The following is a 27,037-nucleotide window of genomic DNA, read 5'->3' as shown; positions in this document are numbered from 1 at the left end:
ACGTAAGGGGCCGCGGGAGCGTAAAGTGAGTTTTCGCTCGCGGCTGCTTTGCAATGCCATGCAGTCGAGGTGAGTCGAGCCGAGTCGAGCGAACCCGAGCCTCAACAGTCAGTCTTGGACGTGGCCCCGTCGCATCCTTCTCGCTGCCAGATCCTCGTGCACGGCCACCACCTGTCGAAATCCAACCGATTTCTATCTGTCGTTTCCACAAACGCTCCACTCCTCCGATAACCTCGAAATGGCCACGCTCTGAGAACCGTCGCGTCCGTGGAACGTCGGTCCAAGTGAATCATCGTCGGTTCACCCGATCGATCGCGGTGCACACGTTTCGTCTCCGTCGAGAGAACTCGTTCCGAGCAAGTGACTTTGTTTTCCCGATCGGACGAGATGACGTCGTCGACTTGAGAACCATCGGGGTCCGTTTCGTCGGTGCAGTGAATTTGTGTGTGCGCGCGAGGCCCGTACGGATCAGCTGTAGGAAGTTCGGGGAACGATATTCAACAGGTAGGAGGATCATTCCGCCCGTCGCTCGTCGGGTTTCCAAATTTTTTTTTGAAAACCATCTGCGTTTCACCGCGTGCCGCGCGACTCGCTTCGCGAACCTTCGACCAGCGTTGTTTACGATAAACTAGCTGCATTCCAAGGACGATCAGAGGTTAGCGACGTAGTCGATGCTATCGATGCGGTCGTTCGAGAAAATCGAAAGTGTACGAGGGTAAAACCGTACGAGCCGCGTATTAAACGGTTTCGAGGCGAACGAATCGATGTTTAGCGGATAATCCGAAGCCAATTTGATCGGCCAATAACGGTCGACGTAAATACCAGCCCGATGCTCGTTTAACCGATCGCTAGGAAGGTCGTTTTCTTTTTTATCGGGAGTACCGCTTCCTGCATCAAACGCGTCACACTTATATTCTTCGCCGTGTATCCTAAGGTAATATCGTGTGTGGCGTAAGAGGCTCATTATACGTAGAACGCTGGGTGAGAGGAAACTTAATGATACCAGCGTCATCGACGTTCCTCGCCTTTTCGTTTTTCTTAATTACGCCCCGAGAAATTGCACCTCTCGCGTGGCTGCATTATCCGGCACCCGTAAGTTTACACGCTTATTCTCTTATATTCTAATTACACGTACGTCTCGTTCGTGCGCCCCGAGGTTTCATAAAACATCAAACCATACAAATTGAATCGTCCCCCTCATGTTTCATTCTCGTACGCGTAAACGTTAATAATCGATTCCTTGAATTCTTTCGTATTCTCGAAGATAAATCGGACGTTGCGTTCCATTTATTTTCCCCATTGTTCGCGGTCTTCGCGAAATGTCCTTTTTATCGTTCGTTGTTCCAGTTGATCGCTTGGGTTCCTATCGCGCGGCATAATGCCACGGGATCGCGTAATATCCTCCACGGTGAAAACGCAACGAGGCAGTGAGAACGAAACGAAAACTGAATGAAACCATCGTCGGGAACGGCGGCTCGTTTTCCACGACACGTCGAAGGAGAACGTTTGCTATAACATCGCAGCTACATCGTTTTCTCCCACTCGGGAATTCTCTGTTCCCGGCTGGCCCGCGAGATCTCGCATCAATGAGAACGATCAGTCACCGCGACGCGTTTAGAAACGTCATCTTTTTTTCTCCCCTCCTCCCTCCCCCCACGTGCAATCGGAGAAACGTTTCCTTCAACACTTTTGCCATTGTTTCACGGATTCGCTCGACCCATTTCGATACTTCTGGCGTACGTATATGGGTATCGAGAAGACAAGGACTTTGTTTGGCACGAATCTACAATTCCCTTTCTAGTTTTCTTTTTCTGGCGGATTCATTAACGGAGATCCGTCACGATAATTAACGATTTTTTTCCACGTACACGGAATCAGAAAGTTTCGTTCCCATTTCAATACTTATCCGTTATTTACTTCTACCGTTTCGTTGCAGTAATTTATTCGAACACTTCGGCGGACGAGAATAAAAGAAATCTACGTACGAGCACAGAACTGCATAGAAACGTGGAAGGTAAACAGAGGAATTCGAGAAAGTTTCGCTGTCCAACTTGTTGGCTGCCCAGTTATCTTCCTGGAAATGGTGCCCAGTGTTGTTTTCCACTGGAAACAAATTCATTGAATTATCTTTTGTACATTGTAACAGTTTGAACGAATCAAAATAAACTCATTAAATATTTCTACAATGGCATATTACAATCTCACATTGACAATATCTTTAAACAAACTGTTTTTAATCTCGCGTAAACGGTGAAGGTTCACCTGTTCGTCGCATGGGGTCGCAAAGGCGGAGACGTTTCTCAAGATCACGCGTGAAATCGATCAGCAGCATTTAGAGCGCGAATAAGAAATAAAACGAACAAGAACGTAGGTAAGGACAACGACATCGGTGTTAGCTGGAATGTCAACTCGTTTTCCACGAGCCGTCGAAGGCGGATCGTTTTCCCTACGTAGCTGCGCCTGATCTCCCACCATGTTCGGTTCTTACCTCACCTCCTATTCGACGTTGGTTGTTCGAGTCGAAACACACCACGCGCAAACAACCCGTTCATCGACACCGATAGAAATCGTCGTCTGTCATCGGATGGAATGTCAATTAATTCTTTCCCCCTCCTCTAACGATACTTGTTTCCGGTGCTTGTCCACCTAACCCCTTTCAAGCAACTGTTTCCTACTTTTTACTACGACAAATTCTGTTTCGTCATGTGTCTCTGTTCACACGATAGACACGTCGTTGACAATACCGTGTAAAAAGAGAATTTGAACAGATTATGCACTGCTCTGTTCCGCGACGCTCGGAGCCCCATGACCGAACGACCTAGAATGTTTACGAAAACGCGGACGGAATGTCGTGCGAGCGATGCACGTGGCCCGTGCGCATGCGCGGCTCAGCCTCGTCGAAGATAGCAGAAAACCGTTGGTGTTTCTCGGAAATTCTCCGTCTCGGTCGAAAAGCGTAGAAAGCCACTTTCTGATGAAATAATGGCTTATTTTCGCGAACGTCGGAATCCGCGAACGCGATCCAGAACGGAACGATGCTACATTGTATCGTGCACTGAAATCGCGAATGCCTCGCGCGAGTACGTAACGCGATTTCGTAACGGACGTCGGGTACGTTTAAGAACAAGTGGAGGAACGTGTCGCTGGAGAATCGACGGGGATCGGGATTCTGCAGAATGTCAGGTTTCCACGAGGCGTGGAAAAAATACCCCGTACGCGCGTTCTGCTGTATACCTCGGTTTCCTCCCCCGTTATGCCTCCCCCCCTGCCCTCGTCGAGCTCCGCACTCCCACTAACGTCCAGTCATCTTTGCGAGTGAATTGCGCCTGCCAGGTAGGGCTGCGTACTTCGTCGATGAGGCCAGGCTGAGGCCATTCTGAGGCCGCGTTTAGATTCCTCAGAAGGAGATCCGCTCCCCGTGTGTCGCAATGGCTGCGTAGAAACGTTGTCGCAACCGTTTCACGAATATATTAATTTTCATAGACTTACGCGCGCCCGATGGAATGGCCTGCAAACCTTAATCCATCGTCGTTTGTGTTTTTATTTTATTTCTTTTCCTTTTTGGTCTTGCATATGCGTGATAATCAGGTGAGCTTTGAGTCAGTGGTTTTTAACTTGTTTAAACACCATAATAAATAGTGTATTATACTGCTTTCGAAATTTAATGCGTTATTATTAATATTAATGTTAACGTGTAAATTCCACATTTCAACGCTTTCAACCTGTTGTTTTTGGGTCGACTTCGGAAACAAGTACAGTAAGACCCCGATTTAACTGGCCCCGATTTAACGGTCGGAATTCGTTACGGTCATATTGTCGTTATATCCACAAGTTATACACGGTTCGGATTTTACCGTTTCATTTTAAAATTGGACACTTTCTTGAAGATTGTCGAGAGTGCATATAGTAAGATAAACTCGAGAGGTGATAAATCAAACGACTACTCTTTCGAATAAAATAAATATACAGCAGAATATGCAGTTTAGACGAATTGATATTTTGCTTCTTCGTTGTTTCCGTCATTTTTCTGCGTTTCGTTCTACCCTTATTTATATATCTAATTTGATAATTGTCTCTGACTCAAGGTTTCCTCGACATAATTACTGCCAATTTGTACAACACGTTTCCCTTCAGTTTCTCTCGTCTTTCACGCCTCCTGCGTCCACCGTACTTCTGCGATTCAATTTTTCAAACGACGAACGCAATCTTCTCGCAGTCATCCAGTTTTTTCCGTGCGCCGCGCACAACAATCCGCCATAATTATTCCTTCATATTTATCTTGATGTACACGCGTCCTTCGCCTTTGTCTCCTCGCGTTTCACACGGCGAGTTCTTCGATTTCGTGCTTCGTTCTTTGCTCTGCACGTTTTTTGCTTTTATTTATTTTTCTTCGCGATAGCGTTGTACTTCACGCTATGTTAAATACTTCATTAAAGAAAGAGGATATCGTCGATAATGCTTGATTAAATCATTCGTTTGGTGCTCATTTCGCTATATTCATCCTTGTCTCGTGGAGAGGAAGTAATAACGAAGGAAGTCGCGTGCGTGTACGGTGTTGTCCTTCCAACTGACGGACCGTTATTCTTCTCTACGATGAGTGATCGATAGAATGTTTGCTTTGTTCCCTCTGTTGGTATTTTAAAACTGGGAAAAAACTCGAGGAAATTATACGTTTCGCCGACACGCTGCCACCTAGAACACCAGTTGGCCATTGCTTCTTGTTATTATTGCACCTGTTTTTCGGTGGACTTCGAGGCAAAGGTCAATATATTCTTCAGCAAATTACGTAGTAAAAAACATTCAAGAATTTTGCTGTGCTATTACAGACGTCACGATTTTATTTTTCCTATATCGTTCCCACTGTATAATTTTAGCTTGAGAATTATACAGGGTGTTCGGCCAATCCTGGGAAAAATTTTAATGAGGGATTCTAGAGGCCAAAATACGACAAAAATCAAGAATACTTGTTGATGGAGGCTTCGTTAAAAAGTTATTAACAATTGAATTCAAAAATTTCAAATCGTTCTGGAAAAATTATTTTCGGTTCCGGGGGTCAATTATAATCATTTTTGGTGAATAGACATACCCTCGAAATCCTACTCAGTTTTGAGAAAAAAATTCGAGTAGGTGACTAAATTTTTCGGCGAAAACAAAATTTTTCAAATCGTGTTAAAAAAATTATCTTCGGTTGCGGGGGTCAATTGCAAACATTTTTGGTGAATAGACATATCCTCGAAATCCTACTCAGTTTCGTGGAAAAAATTCGAGTAGGTGGCCAAATTTTTCGGTGAAATTGAAAAGTTCCAAATCATTCTGGAAAAATTATTTTCGGTTGCGAGGGTCAATTACAAATATTTTTGGTGAATAGACATACCCCCGAAATCCTACCCACTTTCTAGAAAAAAATTCGAGAAGGCGTGAAATTTTTCGACTGAAAAAAAAATTTCAATTCGTTTTGGAAAAATTATTTTCGGTTGGGGGGGTCAATTACAATCATTTTTGGTGAATATACTTACCCCCGAAATCCTACCCACTTTCTAGAAAAAAATTCGAGAAGGCGTGAAATTTTTCGACTGAAAAAAAAATTTCAATTCGTTTTGGAAAAATTATTTTCGGTTGGGGGGGTCAATTACAATCATTTTTGGTCATTAGACATACCCCCGAAATCTTGCGCATTTTCGAGAAAAAAATTCAATACTGGCGGAATTTTAAACGTTAATAACTTTTTAACAAAGCCTTGATTAAGAAATTGGTATTCTTGATTTTCGTCATATTTTGGCCTCTAGAATCTCGCATTAAAATTTTTCCCACGGGTACCCGATCATCCTGTATATTTCAATATTATTAAACCAATCGTTAACGAATAACGTAATATGAACAATTCACGGTGATCTTTAATTGGATGCTATTATTTATACCGACATTGCAGTTTCATAACGAGCATAATGAATATTTGCTACAATTAAAACTCAGTAATTCGAGGTTAACTTGATCTTCGACGCGACAGTTGTATAAGAAGTATTTCTTATTGCGTTAATTAAACATCGAATACAATGACAATAAACAAGCATTGCGTATCGTAAACGTGCGTACACTTTCGATCCCTCGTTTTACAAATTAAGTAGGTGGAAAACGTTACGTAAACAAGGAACGAGTTTGTTTTAAACATTTCTATATGCAAGTTTGATCGAAAATTTTGCAACAGTTTTAAAACGCCCGAAAATTCGAGGCTCGATCGCCGATACTTGACAATTTATTCAAGACATAAACGCGCGCTATGTAATAATTTATGTAATCTCAACCAGACGCGTTACCAAAGAACGAGTTTGCACAAGCGTCAAAAATTGGCCTTGACTTGGTATAGTTGCGCGTGTATCCCTTCGAGTCACAGACTACGCTTTCGAATATCAGAGAATGATCAGAGTCGAACCTCGCGGGTCAGAGATGAACAAATATTAATTCTAACAATAAATAATCAACGCACACCAATTTCTAGATAATCAATATTTAAATCCTTAAATATTTAAATATTAGTCAGCGTTATTGGTTCGTCTATTGTTCGAATAGAATTGTTTGCGTGACTCTGAGCGGCGAGAAGACTTTTTACTCGTTAGTGGGAAGCGTGACGCGTTGAGCGCAGCGAACAAGCTAAGGATTTGTTCTCGTTGGTTCTTTCAGATTGGCCTCACCGAGGCGGAAGGAGTTAATCAACGAGGGGTGCCCATGCCGAGCGTCAGGAAAAATCAGCAGGAGGGTCTCAGGAGCGCGAGAGGAAAATTCTCAGAGGGAACGAGCCAGAGGAATTTAGTGAAAGACTCGAGCCTGTGAGCGTGGACGACGCTGGACGTTCGAGCCTGAAAATGTCAACGAAAACGTGTTCCACGATCATGTCGGGACTGATAATATTACTGGTATCGACGGTAATATACCGGGAAGCGCGAGGACACGTTGCCTTGACTTTTCCGCGAGCGAGGAAATACGACTTGGACTTCCTGGACAACGCCAGAACTCCCGGACCATGTGGAATGCCACGTGGTGAGTGTTTTATTATCAATTAAAAACTAGTATGTTCTCCCATCAAACCTAACGAACCACTTTATTTACTTTCTACATGTTGTATTAATTTTGTTGTTGAAAATAAAATTTTTGTATGATAACAGTGTTGAAGTAAAAAATCCCTGACGACTGAAATAGAATCACGTGTTTTTGAGCTATATGAAAAATTAAAGGTGATTTATTATATCGTTTTTCTTCGTCGAGCAACTGTCCTGCGAGAACCTTGGCCTCGTTAGTGTCATGCTGTTGCGATTCTGAATTAGTTCGTTATTAGTTCACGATATACGGGCACCAAGGCTGTTGGGAGTCTTCGAAATGGAATGGCCTATAATACAGATGCTGCGTCTGTGATACGTACCACTAATGATGTTAGTAGGTACTCCGCAAAGTAAACCACTATGCTAATGATCCATTAGCAGCCCATGGACTGGTCTTTGAAACAAATGATTACGCTGTGTAATGTACCGCACGAATAAACAGAATATTACCGTCCGCGACGTTAAAAGTTTTTAACCATGGACGATTGTGTCGCACGAGCACGTGATCAGCAACGTGATTAAATGTTTCTATTCACCGCCAGTCAGGTATAATCATTTTTATCTACACGTGTGACTATGGAAGAATCTACTTAGGCAAACAGTGATAATAAGACAATTTTAAAGAAAAATAGACAAGTTGGTGTAGATATTTTTCGACGAAAAAAAGAATTTCAAATCGTTCTGGAAAAATTATTTTCGGTTGCGGGAGTCAATTATAATCATTTTTGGTCAATGAATATAAACTCGAAATCCTACTCAGTTTCGAGGAAAAAATTCGAGAAGGTGACCAAATTTTTCGGTGAAATTGAAAATTTCAAATCATTCTGGAAAAATTATTTCCGGTTCCGGGGGTCAATTATAATCATTTTTGGTCAATAGATATAAACTCGAAATCCTACTCAGTTTCGAGGAAAAAATTCGAGAAGGTGACCAAATTTTTCGGTGAAATTGAAAAGTTTCAAAACGCCATGGAAAAATTATTTTTTGTTCCGGGGGTCAATTACAATCATTTTTGGTCATTAGACATACCCTCGAAATTCTACTGAGTTTCGAGAAAAAAATTCGAGTAAGTTGACAAATTTTTCGGTGAAATTGAAAAGTTTCAAATCGATATAGAAAAATTATTTTTAGTTGCAGGGGTCAATTACAAACATTTTTGGTGAATAGACATACCCCCGAAATCCTACTCAGTTTCGAGGAAAAAATTCGAGTAGATGCCTACATTTTTCGGCGAATTTGAAAAGTTTCGAATCATTCTGGAAAAATTATTTTCTGTTGCGAGGGTCAATTACAAACATTTTTGGTCAATAGATATACCCCCGAAATCCTACTCAGTTTCGAGGAAAAAATTCGAGTAGATGCCTACATTTTTCGGCGAATTTGAAAAGTTTCGAATCATTCTGGAAAAATTATTTTCTATTCCGGGCGTCAATTACAATCATTTTTGATCATTAGACATACCCCCGAAATCCTCCTCAGTTTCGAGAAAAAAAATTCTTTACCGAAAATATTCTGAAGAAAAATGGACCGAAAAAATACATTGCACGTCTACTTGCATAGCTGCCTATATCTCGTACAATAGTGATACAACCGATGGAGTGAACACGATAAATAGACACGTACCATCGAGATCATTCAGCGTCCCTCCTCTCCGAGCCGGACCAGTTCCCGATGCAGACGAACTGAAAACAGACAGCTCCAGCTCGCATGGAAAGAACGAACCGGTGAAACGCGAGACGTGGCGTCGCTGGCATGCGTAGAAAAACAACGGTGAATCCCGTTCGATAGTGTTACCAGCGGGGACACTGTCCAAGTATCACCGGACGCTGCCTGGCTCGTTACATGATCCGCGGAACGGAACGCGGGCATGGACCGGAAACTACCGGTGGAATTTTCGCGGTCGTCCCGTGGATGGCGTCGTTTGTCGATCGCTAGGAGAATGGGGGAAGGGGCAAGGGGGTTTCTATGGGAAAACGACATTAACGCGAAGACACGTCCCGGTGGGGATAGCCCGCTAGTCTGATTCGAAGCGACTTTCACCCGACTCGCGCGAAGGGAACTCGAACCTCGGTTGCCCGGGCATTACCTTCCACGTCTTGCCTCCACGCTGCAGCCACACAACACGTACACCTTTTTTTTTTCTTTCTTTTACTTACCTGCGTTCGCGAGGAATACATGAACTTTCGATGCACGCATCCCTGGTGGATCGTTCGTTGGATTCATCAAGGGACGTTCCTGGAAAAGGAAGAAAATTGTTAATCTTTTGAACGGCGGATGGTTTGGAATGGACAGAGGAACACAGGATCACATGGATTTATTATAGAATTTCATACTATGATATTATACAATCGTACATACAAATGTGAAACAATTGATGCATTATCGCGTATAGAACAAGATTCGCTACATAACCTCACTAACAAGTACAATAAAATACCTCGAATTCCCTTGTCGATTTAGACGCAGAAACTTGTTAACGAGCCAGCCTCTTCTTAATTTCGCCATTCCCCATAATCTCCGCGTATATCACTCGCGGCACCACTAACTAACCTCTAAACGTGACAGGACGTAAACCATTCTCGTAAGCCGTAAAAAAACAACGACCTCGGCACATCCACCTGTATCGTCGGAAACGAGAAGTACGAACACAAGTATAAGACGGACACCATAGAACAGTGGTGACCAAACCTCATGATGAGAACCATATATAAACGTATAGTAATATTTTTCTTTTATTAGTCACTGATACAAGGTTCACAGATTTATAATCGACTTCGATTTATATTAGGTAGTTGCACTACGTACGAATTGCTTTTGGTGTCGATATGTCGGGGTTTAGAAGAGTTGCAGTTTGGCCACCATCGCCGTAGATGCACACGCACACGTTAAACGGCGTCCGTGAACATTGGTCACGCATATTAATTTTTTGTACGGTCCTCCGAATCGTACGTTACGGCGTCGATGGCTTTGGCATTCGTCCATAATTTAATCGACGGGTCGACAGTTCCGTGGAAGGGAACGCTTGCTTTCTTTTCAGGGAAGCGTGTGGCGGCGGGGGACCGAGGGGAGAAAACTTGTAATCCTTAAAAGGCAGGATCGGTCGCGGAACGCGCGCCGCTCTCGGCCACTTCCGGAAACTAATTGTACGCCGTGCCACTCTCGATTGTTTCCGCAACTGTGGCTCGATACGATAAACACCACTGTAGATCCTTATCTCTATCCATCCCTGTGTCTGCCGGCGAATCAGCGTATTTTAAGCCACGCCCCCCTCTCCCCCCGTGGATTACGTAGGGATACGTTTTCGTAACGACCCGATGTAATTCGCGATACGAACGAACATATTCGCCTCGATGCGTTTTCCAGATCATGGCGATTTCTAATGCCTTTTAGTTCCGTGTAATTGATTTCCGCGATCACACGATGTGAAAATTTAATTTGCAAAGGATATTCTGAATGAGTAAAGAATGATCGAAAACGTACAACTTGAAATAATAATAATAGTTAGTTTGCTGTTAGTTAGTTAGTTTGTCAGATGGTTAGTTAGATACTCAGTTATTTAGTTTGCAGTTAGTTAGTTCGTTACTTCGTTAGTTAGTTTGCAGTAAGGTAGTTAGTTTGTCAGTTAGTTAGTCAGCTTGTTAGTTAGTTAGCTAGTGTGTCAGTTACTTAGTTAGCTTGTCAGTCAGTTAGTTAATTCCGAGTTAGTTAGATATTTCGTTTGTCAGTTAGTTAGATAGTTTGCAGTTAGTTAGTTAGTATCGAGGTAATTAGATAGTTTCTTAGTTAGCTAGTTAAATACTGTTTCTATAATACAAAAGTATCGAAAAATGTCCATCGTTCTTGTTCAATTTCAATAGCCTGAACGAATAGAAGCAGGAGTATCCGTACGCGAGGTTTCGTTGAACTTGCGTTTAAGTTTGTTTCCGGCGATTGTTACAAATTATCGTGTCTTGTTATCGCAATGAATATTAACTTCTCATTGTTTATAAGATCGCTTGTCTAAATCGATGAGCTTGAGAAATTACAAATTTCCGTTTCTCGGGGCAATTTATTTTATTGCATATAATGCGTTCCAAGAATTCACGAAGAATGGCGTAACGTTGCATAATATAAATATGTATGCATTCGATGTTTACAGGGGACGTCAAGACTACTTTACTCTCTGGGAGCGACTTCAACGTCACATGGCATCTGGCTTACCCTCATCGAGTAAGTAGACATCATTTTTTATTCTATACCGTGTTGATTATTTAATCTCAAAACGAAACGGATTACCGCCACGCGTTTAGCATCTCGTTAAACTTTCCTTCGCTTTTGCGCCCGCCACGCCACTTTTACCCGATAATTGAATTCGTTGGTGAATTTCATTGGCCGCGTGGTAAAAAAAGAAAGCTGCGAAACCGTTCTAGCGGGACCAGTCGGTAATTCCTGCGCATACGTACATGCGTTTCTTGCAATTAGCACTGAAAACGAGCAAAGAGAAAAAAAAAGCTGACAACGTCGTTGCCCAACTTTCTTGATATTAGTTGAGAAAGTATGAAATTTGTATCGAAACGTTAAAAAAAAGGGCTTGCATCGATGCCACTTTTACAGAGAAAAATGCCTACGAAACTCGAGCAGCTATTTAAAATGGAAAAATCGTACTAGCGGTTACGCGAGAGCTGCATAAAATCGTGCCGCGTTTTATTATTTCGCGTTTAGACTTTCTCCGATATGTAAGTTTCTGCATTTATCTTTCGAGTATCCTCTCCGACTACGCGATGAACATAACCTCTCCCGGTCGTTTATATACGCGGATTACGAAAATCCCGGCCATATAAAGTAATTCAACCGCAATTAGGCCAGACGTCAAATTACTTAATTCTTTCCGTGCTAACACATGTCGCGTGCAAAGCGTGTGTAATTATGGCACTTTATGGCACGCGTCGCATTCGTTGAAAACATTTCTCCGCGGAAACACCTTCGTTCCGCTAATTGACCACTTTCAACAGTTAAATACATTTCAGAATTGTGCATGTTTAATGAAGATCGAGCATAATGTCTGAAATTTCGTGAAAAAAAGTAAGGTTAGGAGTTTCTACGACAAATTGTAGGTTATGTAATTTTCAATTGGCGAATAAATGAAACTGGTCTCGTAGAAAATTTCATAGGTTTGGTGATCGTGTTAAAGTCGAGGTAGCGAACCTCTCGAAGCTTACGACGGTCCCTAACCTAAACACAAACGGACGAAGTCGGACATTCATATTCTCGGCGGCGCATCGTCGCGAGTACCTAAGTCATCGTCAAAGACATCACGAATTTGTCCGCGCGTGGTCTACGAAAGGGAAAGAAAAGACAGAGGCCGAGCTCGCAGCCTACGCATGCTGGTCGTCGCTCAAGGTGACGCGCGTTGAATAATTCAGAAGCGAAGCACGGCATGCGTTTCGAGATACTCGCGTACCCTACGTAGGTAGATAGGTCGGAAAGAAGGTGGTAAGGGATAAGTCGTTTTGCATGTGGACGCGTACGACAGAGAGCCCGAACTCCGTGGAACACATCGGTATGTCGAGTACCGTAACTCGACTGTCGCCGATGACTCGGATCGAAGCCAAAGCCCCCTTCCCCTTTACTGGATAAATAATCGTTTTATTCGACGAGCCAAAAGTTCCATTACCTTCGAATCTTCCATGAAAGAGTTACGAATCAACAGCATAATTTCTCGATTCTGATTTAACCTAAACTTTCCGTGAAATTCCGATGCCAATCTGCGTATTTTCGCGTGCACAAATTCACGTCGTATTTTCTTCTCTTTGGTAACTGGTTTTAGCGCAGCCGTACCCTAGGCGGCTCTCGCGCGTTCTGCACACGAAAATATCCACGGCATGAGAAAAATTCGACAATAACACGCTACAACCGCTGCAGGTGTGTGCCGTGCGAAGCAGTACCACTTCGCGAACCGCCTCTTCCCTTTCTCCTCCTTTCGAGTGGCGGCGCAATCGTCGGCGCAACGTTGGAAAACATTTCAAACTCTCTCGCGAGATTTTTCGATGGTACTTTCATGAAAAGCGACGATCATCTCCGGTGAACGTATTCCATTTCGCCGCTAAATGCACCTAGGCGCATTGTGTTTTACAAAACGACACTGTTTTTGCGCGTTTCACACCTCGGAGAATATTTGACGTTGCAAAACCTGAACGTTCTAGAGAATAAGTTCGATAAGTTCCGAACGACCACCAACGAGCAGTTATCGACAGAGTTTTGAGGTTATGATTCCAAATATGAGAAAATTGTTGTCGGAGATGGGCAAACTTTTTATCTAGATTTCAATAACCCATCTCCGATTGTTTCAACTTTCGAATGAATTTCTAATTAATTTGATGTTTATCAATCGTTACCTGGAAACAATCTTCCCAGAGGTACATACGTACTCGAGTATTATAACTCGTCTCGTGAGTCTGCGAGGATCCGTTTGTCCGGATTACTCAATGTGGAATGCGAGTGTCTGATTAACAAACAATTGACTGCGAGATATTAAATCTTACATTATATGATTATTAAAGGAACAGATTACTCGAGACGAGGCGTTCTTCGAGACAATGCGTCTCTGATAGATCAAACGTCAGTTATTCGACGGAGCTGCATTGTCTGCGAATAATTATGTCTTATCTTTTGTTCGAACGAAACATATCCAGTTCCGAGCACGAAACGTGACATGCGAAAAGAATGCAATACTTCTCTGACGCACCGGTCGAATTTATAACGGGTTTTTTCATCGACGTATCTTTATTCACGGTACCTACGATCGACACGGACTGCCCATTGAATCAACGCTCGACGTTATTACATCCGTTACCTGTCGCGACTCGTTGATCTCCAACGGCGACATCTCTGCTTCCTAATTCCAATTCGGTGGACGTTTCATGAAACGGCGGTTTCGTAACGGCAGAATTATTGCGATATATATATGCGACTCCCACCGAGTAACCGTTGATCAAAGCTGTGTCTAACGATGGAACTAATCCCATAACAACATTACTGATATAATAAATTCCATTGAACATTTTCTATCGAATTAATGAGCATCGTCATTTTTTATTCAACGTAACCGATCGAACGGAAGGCTAGTTTCTATGTCATGGATTCCGCGATAAGCTCGCTCGATACCGCTATCCGAGCGCGATCGATGTCTCAACGTCCTCTTGACCGTTTCTCGCTTCCGACGCGAGCGTAGCGAAAGAAACCGCGCGGAAGCTCACTCATTGGAACTAAAGCGATTCCACCCGTAACTTGGCTGCGTTTCCAAACACAACGGAATTAAAACGATCCTGTTAAACACGCACCGTATACATTTTATTCATACAATCTCCTGGCTTTATGCATTTGTATTCCCTTCTTCGTTTATAACGTAATTTTGCGTTCTAGTTCATTAAATTACTGATCATAATCCGACAGCCATTTTTTATTTCGACATTTCTGGCAAGAAATTTCTCATTATTCAACGGAGCTTCGGTTCGTTAATTCGCAGAATATTCCACTTGTTATTATAGAGAATTAATATTAAAATTCCTATTATTTTCTGTGATGTTTATATAATCTAACAATCATATTTTATTATATTTATTAACTCACCTAATACGGCGACAGCCTTTAGTATCTTGGTTTCCCTTTCGCTAATAAAGAAGTCCTTTTCACTCTTCTAATTAACCTAAAATTTGTTATAAATTTGTAAATAATTGTGAACGAAATAGAGTGCTGTCTTTATTATCATATAATTATACAACGCGTAAAAAATAAAAAAGTTCAATTCTATTGTAGGAGAATCTCTTTTTCTGATTGGTTTATATACTTTCAGGGTGGATTTCGTCTGCAAATCTTGGACGCCCTCGACAGGCCATTGGTTGATTTAACCCCTGTGACGAAGAACAGCGAATTCGTGGAAGATGACGCCACGTGAGTTTAACTATATCACGGACACTTTCGCAATTCTAACAATTTTTACGATATCATAACAAAATAAAATCCGTCGATTTTCAGGGCACAGAGTTACGCCGTGCATTTACCCCAGAACTTTACATGCACAGACTGTACGATTCGACTTCTGCGAGAAGCCGAGGAGTGGGGGGCGAGTTACAGATTTTGGTCCTGCGCCGACATCGATGTAAGTGGAAAAATAAATCAAAAACGAAGAATGAAATTTTTTCGTATCTCTCACGGTTCTCGGGAAAATCACGTTTGAAAATGCGCGGGGCACGCGCGCGCTCCGCTCCTTTTCAACGTCGATTTTCTCGGTAACGAAGACCCGTACGAAAAAATGTAATCACGCAATTTCGATTTACTTTTTCGCATAGAATCAGCTGACACTTCGTTTTCTGCGCTATGTTGCCTAATGTTCTATAATGTGTGTCAGATCATCGACAGAAAGGCCTACAGGGAAGATTGCAGCGGTCACGGCAGATATCTGGTGGGTCGGTGCAGATGCGATCGTCTCTATCACGGCACACGGTGCGAATTTAAGGAGGAATGCCTCGACGACTCGGACTGCGGTATTCAGGGCACGTGCATCGACAATGGCGGCACGACCGCGCCCACCAAGCAATGTTACTGCAACATCGGCTGGTTCGGTCCGGGTTGCGCGAAGAGTAAGTTTTACCGAGACTTTGATGCACCTTGAACCTGGAGCAACTTGCACCGAACTTTCGGACCCGTTGTGATCCGTGAGCCACTCTGTTCTTTGCTACCACGTGGGGAGCCAATTCTTAATAAATAAATAGTCCATTGAAATATTTTATAATATTCGTTGTTACTAATTTTGTAATTTGTTTTAGAATCCCCGATCAAGACCATCGACGTGGACCTGGACGTCTACACGATGAAGAAATTTTCGGACAACTTCACCTTTTATTGGCGCATACTGAAGGATAGCAAAGAACTCGAGGGCGTGATGGTGGTAAATACGACGAGCTGGGTGGGCATTGGCTGGCGACCAAGCGACCTGACTCCGATCTGTCGAGCGTTCCCCGATATCCAAGAACGCCCGAAGGGGGAGCCGCTGCCGCGACCGGAGCCAAAATCGGAACCCGAACCGGAGGCAGAACCGAAAGCCGAACCGAAACCAGAACCGGAACCGGAGCCCCAACCGGAGCCAGAGTTCGGAACGGAGAGGTCCGGTGCCAAGAGGAGATCGGCCAAAGCGCACGACGTTGCGTTGTTGGCGTCGACACCCCGACCCGACGTCGACGTCACGGTGCAGACGAGCGTGACTTATCGCGTTAGCACCAAACAAGGTGAGCACCGAGGCTTATCCTTTCCAAGAACGAAAAAACTGGTACAATTATGTATAATTATATAAACTTCACGTTGACTGCAGCAACGCTCGTGTTTAAGCGAAACGTAGAGGTTGTAAACGTGTTGAAGATTACATCAAACATGATACATGATCTTTGTTGTGCAGGGCGTAAAAAGAGGTCTCCGGACACGGTGGTGCCCTCTGCAAACGGTATGTATAAATGTTTATAATGTAGGTACGAATAAAAGAGCCCCTGCTTCCCGTAATTACATAGTAGAAATACGTAGTTTGCTTCCCAATAAGCAGTAGTGAAATAATTGGCGTCCCTCCTCTCGTTCGAGACACTACGCACGAGGTGGTGGTCCGTAAACGATGTAAGCAGTAGGTAGTCGCACGACGATCGATGCTTTGTTGCACAGGGGAACCCGTCGCCGAGCCGAGCACTGTCGACAGCACCAACACCACGCCCGAACCCATATCTGAGCCCAAGTCTGAACCAGGAGCCAATTCCAAGCCTGAGCCACAGTCCCAACTGAAATCCACTCCCAAACCGGAACCCGTTTCCGTCCCCGAACCGACGTCTGAACCGGAACCAAGCCCCGAGCCAGAGCCAACGTCTCATCCGGAGCCCAGTTCCAAACCGGAATCAAGATCCCAATTGAAATCCGGTGTTAAAACCGCTGCACCGAAATCTCAATCAGAACCCGTTCCCAAAGGCGAACCAAGGTCCAAGCCAGAACCCAGTTCAGAGCCAGAACCCAAATCCGAGCCAGAACCAAGTTCAGAGCCAGAGCCCAGCTCAGAGCCAGAACCAAGTTCAGAGCCAGAGCCCAAATCCGAGCCAGAACCGAGTTCAGAACCAGAACCAAAGTCCGAACCGGAACCCAGTTCCGAGCCAGAGCCAAAGTCTGAACCGGAACCCAACTCCGAGCCACATCCAAGCTCAGAGCCGGAGCCAAAGTCTGAACCGACCTCGGAACCGGAGCCAATTTCGGGCCTTAGGTCGAGCGCTACAAAAGGTAACGAGCTAATGAGTCGAGTCGACGCTTGTTTCCTCGTATACTGGCACATGCTTTCACTACTTACAGTAATGCCTCGCTTAAAGATGGAATTTTTTAATTGAAGAAACTGAACCGTCTCTGCTACAAGTTACAAGCAAAACGTTCAACCCTTGCTCAAAGAACAGTCCCAATTTCGATCTTTAAACGATAAATTACTGCATGGAGGATCGTGGTGGAACATTTTAATCAGTCCATTCGATAAAAAAGAAAAAATTGTTTTAAATACAAGCTGAAAGGTTTCGAGACTATCAACCTGAGAGATGTGACTTCCTACAGTTTAGTTATTTTATCTTTTCTGAAGGTAGTGTTATGTAAAAGGAAGCTTCTATTTGTGTGGAAGTCACGTCCACCATAGGAGGAGTCTTGAAATGCTTCTCGCTTCTGTTTTGGCACGTTTTCTGATTGCTAATAGTTTTAATGATATTTGCTCTGTACGATTAAAATGGAACACCTAGAGTCGATATTGGTCGACGTGATTCACATCACAAAAGACTGTTTCCTAGTTTCCTTTGAGTCATTGGTGTTACAAAACTTAAGTAATCATTTCAGTCATGGTATTATGTTAGTTTTCAAAGGAAGCTACTAGTTAAAAACAAAAGCAAAAATAGTACTAATAATTGTATATCCTGTTTAACCCTCTGTAACACCGTGTGGTCTTGAGATTGTTTTGTTTTGTTGAAAAATTTTCAGTATATAGTATTCAGAAGCCAAAAATAATTTTGGTTATGGAGGGTTAATCGTTTTAATGGTCTTAGACTACTAAGAAATATGAACAGTAAAATGTTTAGCGAAACAGTAGTACTAGTAGCACATAAGAAGTAATTTAAGTTACATTAATAACCCGTTCACGTAATCAGTAGCACTAACAAGACGTACGAATACATTTCCACATGGAAAACTTGTAAACGTAGATCGTTGATAAGTTGAAGTTGCATTCATCTTGGTATCAGCTTCCGTTGTCGCTTTCGCATAACGTCTCCAAGTAACATTTGTATAACTGAAGGTGCAGCTGCACTTGCACCACACAGACCACTCTAGAGTATTCGTATTCGAATCTCACCTATTTTCTAAAAATTTTATTATCGTAGATAGTTGAATTGTACAAATATTTAAACATACCTTGTGTCTCTGGTTGCTCACAGTGAAGTCCAAACCATATCTCAATGTTATTTGAGATAAGATGAAACAATTTTTTTTATATAAAAACACTTCCACTTTCTCAAAAAAAAAAAACCAGAATGGAACATCTCACTTTCATGTCGAACGGATGGATATAGCGTCTCACACTGTTTTCATTACACGTTGAAAGTAACCGTGTCGCGGTCATCGATCGTTTAATGGGATAATCGCTCGAGACACGGTCGCTTGGTTTATTTTAATCTGACCTGGTTATTCCTGATCGAAGCGATCCTGCCTGGACCGGGGCACAAGTACACGCCGAAACACGACTTCAATCCGATGGACTGCACCGACATCATAATCGGTTCGGCGCGGGGTAACAATCACAGGATCGGTGATTACTATACCAGGGACAGGTCGACGCCGCGTAAGGACGAATACTGGGGCGGCAGGGACACGCTGACGGCCGCAATGGGCTACGAGCGCGATGGCGTCACCACGATACTCTTCAGAAGAAAGTTAACCGCGAACGAACCGACCGACCACGAAATCATAGATGCCAACATGCAGGTGATATGGGCGAAAGGACAAGAACCGGGAAAGTACGTTCACCATCCGCCAAGCGGCATTGAAAAGGCCAAGGTCAGCGTCAAGGACTTCTACAAGGCTGACGAGCTCAAGTATCACGGACACGGCTCCCAGAGGGGAGCAATTACGCTTAATTTCTTTGGTAGATAAATAGAGAAATTTCCTTCAGTTTTTTATGGCATAAATTGCGTTGGGTTGTAATGTACAAGGCATCTTCGTTTCGACCTACTCAGTTGCCACGTTGTAATTTTTCTATGCAAAAACGTCGAGTCTGTAAGATAAAAATGGGTCTGTTATTCATTGGTATGCTCAAATTAATAAGACAAAATATTTGTAATTTGATCTATTAAACGTGTGATGTTCTATGCGATACAACTCAATAAAATGATTCCTTGCCTTGTGGTTGGGGTTTACTATATTAATTTACCTTTTGTTAATATTTCCAGAGGAGAATAAAAAGCAAGAGATGGCCACCAGCGATACAGCTACGCCCACTACAAGCTGCAGTGGCGAGTGGCATTATCCTAGACAATGCTCCCCTGAAAATGGCACCTGTGAATACTCCATACAATGGTCGTATAAGGGACGAAAGGTAGTGTCTTAACAATCGCAACGCCTTGTCCATCTGCAATCTGATCGTTTGAAAATATATCATAAGTGAAAGTATATTCTTACAGGATCAATTATCGTTTGTCATCTCAACGACCCATACGAACAGCTGGACCGGCGTTGGATTCTCCGACGACGATAAAATGGTATCTATTAAATCTTATACCATACAAATATGGTCGACGCAAGCATAATTTATTTATTTTTAGGCAAAAATCTATACTTAAGAAATAAGCATCACCAGAGGTTACAGTGAATTTTAAAATAAACAAGCTACGCTTGTGTAGACAATATATGTTATATTTGCATTCATTGGGGAAAAATCAATTTTATTTGTAAAGTAAGATCAACGAATAACATCGTTTAAATGTTCTCCTGTGTTATTAGTCGCAGACAGACGCGGTTCTGGGCTGGGTTGACGATAAATCTGGCAGGGCATTTCTCATGGACACTTGGATCAGCGGATACAACGCCCCGCTGCTTGATCCGTCTCAAGATATTTACAACACCGGTGGCAGCAAAGTGGACGGTGTAACGACTCTAAAATTCTCAAGGAAACGAATAACAAAGGATAACAGGGACCTTTCGTTCACGGACGATCACTGCTTGTACATGATGTACCCAGTCAAGGGTGGTATTTTCAACGCTGTCAGCAAGAAGATACGCAAACACGATGCTGTGCCCGTCGTCTCGTCTGAAAGGATATGCATAAAGTCCTGCGGCCTCGAAGGTTGTTCCCTTGTTACGATACATCGAGATTAAAAACTGTCTCTAAACAATTACATCTACGCCGTGTTTTAGGAACACCGTGATACATTGTTTTGCTTTCACAGAGCTCGAGGACTTAACGACACCAGCGCCACCAAGGCTGCACTACGACGTGGAAGTGAAGCTGGTGAATCTGGGTGACGGTTTTACAGCGCCCGCTCCTGGCAGCCCCGACTTCGAAGTTATTTCGAACAGGATATCTGACAGTTTTGGTCCAATTTTGGACAAACTGCCCGGTTATTATCAAATACGTCTTAACGAGTTACACAAGTGAGTTTTTACATGGCTGAACTTGCAAGTACATTGTTCGATGCTCTAAACGTTTACAATTCTGTACAGAGACGAAGAGCAGAACGGAGTTATCGCGCACATGGACTTGATCTTAGATAAAAACGAAGTCAAGGGTAGATCGTTGAAGCCATTGGACACTAGCTCAGCCGCAGAGAAGGCGCTGAAAGAAGCCCTCGTAAGCGGGAAAGTCGGTGCGCTGAGCGTCGATCCGCAGTACTTGATCATTAGAGCTCCTCGAGGTCTGTGAAAGATCATTCTTTGCATATAGTCTGTCAACGAATTCTTAATATAAAAATTCTCTTACAAGAAGCGTTCACAAGCTGTAATTATCTCTCTCTTGCTACAAATAACGATGTAGGGTATTTTTTAAATATTGTATTTAATTCAATTATACCTTTAGTTCGGCGTGTCATTCGAAGAGAACACTATTATTACAACAAACTTAACAAAGCGAGCTTTTTAGTGACAAGCTGACAATGTGTTCACGTATATCTAAACTTCAGTACAATGTATCCATACTAAATATTTATATTAAGTTACATAAGTGATATAAGGCATCGATCCAACATGGACATTATTTTTTTGGTCACCAGTAAACGACTTGGGTGGAGGAGACGCAGACGAAGGAACGTCATTTACGTCGGACCTGTTCCTCGACGGGACGAAGCTGTACATCGTCGTTGGTTGCGTCGCTGCGTTGCTTGCCCTTGCACTGTTGCAAGCAAGCTGCACCCTCTACAGATCCTCGAGGAGACGAGCGACGAAGGTACCATCATCCGTCATTGAACGTTCTTTTTTTGTTTATGTTTAATTTCTTCTCTTCGCTGTTTCTGCTCGCGTCCACCAAATTTACCTTTCTCTCTGTCTCTTTGTATTGTGTGCATCTAACTCTTTTTGTAACGATCGTAGCGCTGCGTCGATCATAGAAGCCAAAACGCGTTTCCTCTTCAAGCTCTTGGATCTGTCTCACAGCAGAGTCTTCAAGGGAGCAGTCAAGTCTCACTCAACCTTAAAATTCTAGGAAATGTATAATCGTGATCGTTTGAAATTCACATAGTTTATTGTTCGATGAATGTCCTGTCTCATTAGAAAATATTGATAATCGTGGGAGTTACATTTAAGTACGTAAACACGTGGTTTTGTTGATGAACATGATTGAAAAAGTTGGAAGCAAAATGGAGAAAAAAATGTTGTTCTCGTTTCATCGAGATCAGAAATGTTTCTTCACTTTTTTTTTCATTCTGCTTCCAATGTATCTTAAATGATCTTCTCAAGTGTAATATCTATTATTGCCAGCTGAGAAGTATGCCTCTGAGGGATGTTTTATGTTCAAATTGTCATGCATTGATAAACATGATAGTAAACCCCTCAGAAAAATTGTTCTCAGTTGCGAACAACACCTGTATGCTATTCGAAATTCGGATGCCATTTGGTTAGTGTTCCACAGAAAGCTCATAACTATTGGAACACTGTGTCAAAATCTCAAAAACGGTTTTCTTCAAGATTTTGAGGCTTGACAACCCCCTTAAGCTTCCAAGACTCCTTCACAGCTTGCAATAAGAGTCACCTATTCTCCGACAATTTCTAAATTGTTAATAGACACATTCATACTTCGAAGAACAATGTTTGATACTCTTCGAAGATGATCGTAGCTAACCTCTGTTTGATAAAGCAAGCTCGTGACACATGCAGCAGTAGTCTTTCTTTGTGTAATCTTTCATATGTGAAAATGGGTAAAAATCTCTTTGATTTCGAGAGAATATGAAATATCCACTAATCTCTATATATTAGATAAGGCATACATCTGTAGCCTGTGACGATCCAAAGACTGCCATCTTTGAAAAAGAACCATGTACACTGTCTATACAGTGACCAAAGTACAAGATGTACAACGAACATGCATATTTGGGTAGATAACGCACAAAGTATTTAAAGAATGCGAAAATAACAGAGTACAGAGTATAATTTAGATGATAGCAACTTGGCCAGTAATTGTTTAGAATACTTACATTCTAAACGATCGCTTAACTTCGTTTTCGACGATGATCTTGCGAGGAACGTGGTCTATTCTTAAAGATGGCAATCACGGTATTCTCACAGGGCCTTTCTCCGCTTGTAAGTCCCGATTCTCATGCAGCGTGTAGACATCAGTGGAAATATCTCAACGAGGTATTCTCTCTTTCACCGCGGTCCACGCTGAACCGTAGAAATTTGCCCGACTTTTGACACCCGCCACGAACTCGACTCTGAACGCCTCACACACTTGTGAACCCGAACCGATCTTCTGCTTCGCTTGTGTTGCATGACCCGCGCTCTCCGCGACCATCACGTGGTAAAGAGGGTGTACTCGCTGCCTCTGGCTTCCTCCGACGCTCCCAACCCGATTCATCGCACGAACGCGACGCGGTATCATCGACAAAATGGCGATCACCATCACCACCACCACCACCATCACCATCATCTTCGGCATCATCACCAACACGCTCCGTACGAAATGCATCGTCCTAATCCCAGCTGGTAGAACTTCACATTCGGTACACGATCAGCGCGCTAATATTACTCATCGTACGCTCGTTTGCTCACTAATCCAGGTATTTCTATACTGGTTCTCTTTGCTATCTATCTCTACTGTTTCTTCTTTCTCCTTTTGTGTATCCCACGTTTCCAGCCATCTTGCTACTTTGTGTTCACCTTGGACGCGAGTAGAATGCCCCATCTCTTCCTTGTAGCGGTCCATTCATGCGCAGGTTTACGTGACCAGAACCGATGCTCGGGGTCGCTAAGACAAAATGGCCGGAACGGACGAAGAAGCGCGAGAGAGTGGGGGGAACGTTGCTACGCGACACTGTGGCGTAATTAGTAACTACGTCAGATGACTCAACGTAAATACTTGAATAATGTCGCTTGTTTTAATACAGATTTATAATAAATTTTATTAGAAACAAGTGGCTTTGTTCGAATATTTATGTAAAATTGTCTGATACGACTAATTATGTAACGGAGTCACGTAGTAGACGACTTTTCCCACCATGTCTTTGGCGGCCATTTTGTTCCGGTGGTTGGCAACTTTGTCAACACCACAACCGCACGGATTTCTTCTCTTTTTTTTAAGGAAACCTGTTGCAGACGAAGGTGGTGCGTTTTGTAGGCCACATGACAGATGTTTCAAAAATTTCAACGTTACCAATACCATACAAATATAAACATTGTGGAGGGAAACATAACATTTATCTAACCAGTGTTTCTCAAACTTCAGCTTTCTTATTTAACGATTAAAATACCGCTTTACACATTATTAAATTCTTTTGCAAATAAATTTGAACGATTACGTATGGCGCCCCTGCTTCATCTGCAATGGTGTTCTCGATTAAATGAATCTTTATGGATCTACGAAAATGATTCCAATCGCGCGTATCATACTGTAGATGGCAGTGAAAGAGTAAAAAATATTAGTCTTTTTTTTGACATAACTTTGATGTATAGTAATTGGAAGAGATACACTCTTCCATGCACGCTTAAAAAATATGCAAAGGTACTCTTGCGAAAGCAAACTGTCAAATACGTTTCTCTCTCGAATTCATCTCCGAACGTAATACCCGATGAGTTTACAATGTCTTTTCCACCCACCATATTCGTGTGTAAAGATGAAGTCCAGAACCAGACGGAACGAAAACAAACATTCTGATTGCTCGAAGCCTATAGGTATTGATGGAACTGAAACGTGTTTAAATACTACGGTGTCAAGTACATCTTACTAATGGCAATGATTAATTATCTCGATACTTCGTGTTTGATGCCTCAAATACAATATTGATTTGTTCCTTCACTACCTGTAGGCATCTAAATAAAGAATCAATGCGATGTCAAACATTTTTGCTCAAGCATCGTGCCTCTTCTCACCAGTGAAATTTACTAATACCGATAATAATCTCGTTTTAGGATCGCCTGATCGCTAGTAACGCTTGGAAAGACTACGCCTCCGGTGCGAACACGAACTTCGCCTTCGAGGCGTTCGAGACGGAGGAGAAGGCACCGCCGCCACCGGTATCTAGTTTACCACGCCACCGCGAGATGGTGAGCAACGGACTGGGCAGCACCGACACGGTGGAGGGTCCCAACCGAATGGTGGGGCCCCGGGCTACGTACAGCCTGCCGCGTGCACCGGGCACGAGGCACACGGCGCCAATACAACCGGGTTACTACACCCAAGATCGCAGGGATCACTATCAGCGATCGAAAAACATGCACAACCCGGCGAGCGGCGTGTCGACCCAACCGAATCAACCAGACTTCTACTTCATGCCCAGTCAGCGTAAATACAGTGGCGAGGTCGTGCGCGTCTACGTGGATTACGGTAGCCAAACGCCGAAGTAGAAAGAACCACGACGATAACGCGTGTCCGTCAGTGCTCTGTGCACCTCTTCTCTGCTTTCCCTCGGTCGAATCCCAAGTGGACAATTTTTTTTTTTTTTACCTCGCTTCAGTGAAGCGACACCCCTGTATATAAACGTTGTCAGTGCACCTGGAGAAAAAAAAAGACTATTCGAAACGAGACTCACCCCCCTCCCAAACCCCCTCTACACCCCTTTACGGTGCTTCTCTGCCGATGGATGGTCGTCGAACCGGGGGCGAACACCACGTTTTCGTTACGAAAGTACGCAGAAGTGGCGCTTACGACCAAAGAGTTATCGATAAGGCGCGCTCGATGCGCGGTTCTGTACAAAGCGCGCGAGAATACGCAGCACGGATTCACTGTAAAACACTCTCGACGCGTGGTCGGGTGCGACCAGACCGTACCCGCGTGCGCCCAGCGAATTTACTGTACTTACGAGCAACCATGGACGTTTGAGCAATAAAAACGTTTGTATATTTTCTTTTTAATCGAACGTACGCTTCCTTTGTTGATTCAGTTATTCGTCGAACGATCCTAATAGCGAAGTTATTCCTGCATTCTACCTCTGTTATTCTAGTGTACAGTCGATGGCACAAATTCTGGTCTTGGTCTGGGTAGATTTTTACTGCTTAGGCAGTATGGTTGCGAATGGACGTTTCAGCTATTAGCTAAGCACCGACTGTACATTGAAGCTATTATCTGACAAGGAACGATCCCTAAGCGCAAGTGTAACTGGTCGGTGAGACTTTGAACGATGCTCGAAATACTGAAGTTAGTAATTGTTATCTTGACCGCCAAAACTTCAAATTAAATATCTTGTACCCGAAAAATCATAAATACTGGCTTCGTTATTTTAAGTTCTATGTCTATGCAAAACTTTATTGACCAGTCAGACTTTGTACCCAAGGGGCCTTCGTTGCGAACAAAAGATTTTGGCCGCTCAAGGCCACCCAGCTAGTATCCTCCGTTATATTGTTCGGCTGTCCCAACAATTCGTTTCATCTGAGTACCATGAAGAGAGAAGAGTCATGATGATATCACAATATAAATACTTCAAGTTCAAAGGAGTCTTAATCACATGAATAAGAAGATGGCAAGATTGTAAAGTTGGTCGAGGTTATGTTAGATGTGCCTCATGGTGGGAGGAATGACCTTGAACAGCCAGTCTTGTCTCTACTACAGCGCGCGAACGTATCTCTCTACGATATTTCAAATACACTGACAAAATTTCCACACATATTTTTAACAACCTTCTATGCACATGAATGCAATATAAATCCAAAATAGCACTCAAAAGGATACTAAATTTGACGAGGGGTTTCAACCGTGGACAAAACAGGCTCGAAGGAACAAAGGTGAATATACTTTGTTTCTTCTTCGTGTACTCATTGTGTTCTTTTAATTTGTATTGTCCGGGTATTTATCGAAATACCCTTTGGAAAGTAAAAAAAAAAGTTTGAACCTGAACCTTCGAAGAGTATTCTCTTCGATGCAGTCAAAATGTATTCTAGAATGAAACTGACGCGCGTGAACCGCGGTATCGTCGCAGAGACGTCGAAGCAGCGTTTTAAAAATATCCTTGGATTTAGGACTCGCATAACGGCTGACAAAACAAATTATATTTCTGTCTTCGTTCGCGGAACGAGCAGATCTCGCCGTCGTGTGTTAAACGGAAAGATATAAAATGAAACAAGGAAACGAAAACTGCGAATTTTCATGGCTGTAAATTGTCCTATTAATGTCAAGAACAGTGCTGATAACGATAATAGTGGCGGCAACGCTAGAAACAGCGGTGGAAGTGGACGCAGCGAAACAGCACCCCGCGACGAAATTGCAACCGAGCACCCCT

The 27,037-nt window shown here is 43.0% G+C and overlaps 1 protein-coding gene across 4 annotated transcripts; it reads left to right on the top strand.

Moving 5' to 3' along the window:
- LOC122394934 lies at positions 1 to 26,878 on the top strand. Of its 4 annotated transcripts, none has more exons than XR_006258945.1 (18): positions 1 to 504; positions 6,679 to 7,035; positions 11,233 to 11,303; positions 14,926 to 15,023; positions 15,108 to 15,231; positions 15,481 to 15,712; positions 15,899 to 16,357; positions 16,525 to 16,569; positions 16,779 to 17,378; positions 18,826 to 19,269; positions 19,574 to 19,719; positions 19,805 to 19,882; positions 20,124 to 20,466; positions 20,570 to 20,774; positions 20,844 to 21,034; positions 21,389 to 21,561; positions 23,134 to 23,386; positions 24,735 to 24,865. XR_006258945.1 is itself a non-coding variant. In XM_043392125.1 (18 exons), exons 2-18 carry the CDS (start codon positions 6,861 to 6,863, stop codon positions 25,167 to 25,169), a joined length of 3,582 nt encoding a protein of 1,193 aa, XP_043248060.1. In that variant the 5' UTR covers positions 1 to 504; positions 6,679 to 6,860; the 3' UTR covers positions 25,170 to 26,878. The 4 variants fall into 4 exon arrangements, 3 of the variants coding, with proteins under 3 accessions (XP_043248060.1, XP_043248059.1, XP_043248061.1); XM_043392125.1 differs by lacking the exon at positions 23,134 to 23,386 and having other exon boundaries at positions 16,779 to 16,848; positions 17,086 to 17,378; positions 24,735 to 26,878; XM_043392124.1 differs by lacking the exon at positions 23,134 to 23,386 and having other exon boundaries at positions 24,735 to 26,878.
- Positions 26,879 to 27,037: the final 159 nt, after the last annotated feature.

The sequence above is a fragment of the Colletes gigas genome, unplaced genomic scaffold (assembly GCF_013123115.1).
Source record: "Colletes gigas isolate AHSC1104 unplaced genomic scaffold, ASM1312311v1 Colletes_gigas_Sc00005, whole genome shotgun sequence".
NCBI classification, from domain to species: Eukaryota; Metazoa; Arthropoda; class Insecta; order Hymenoptera; family Colletidae; genus Colletes; species Colletes gigas.
This window is presented reverse-complemented; position numbering and strand designations above follow the sequence as displayed.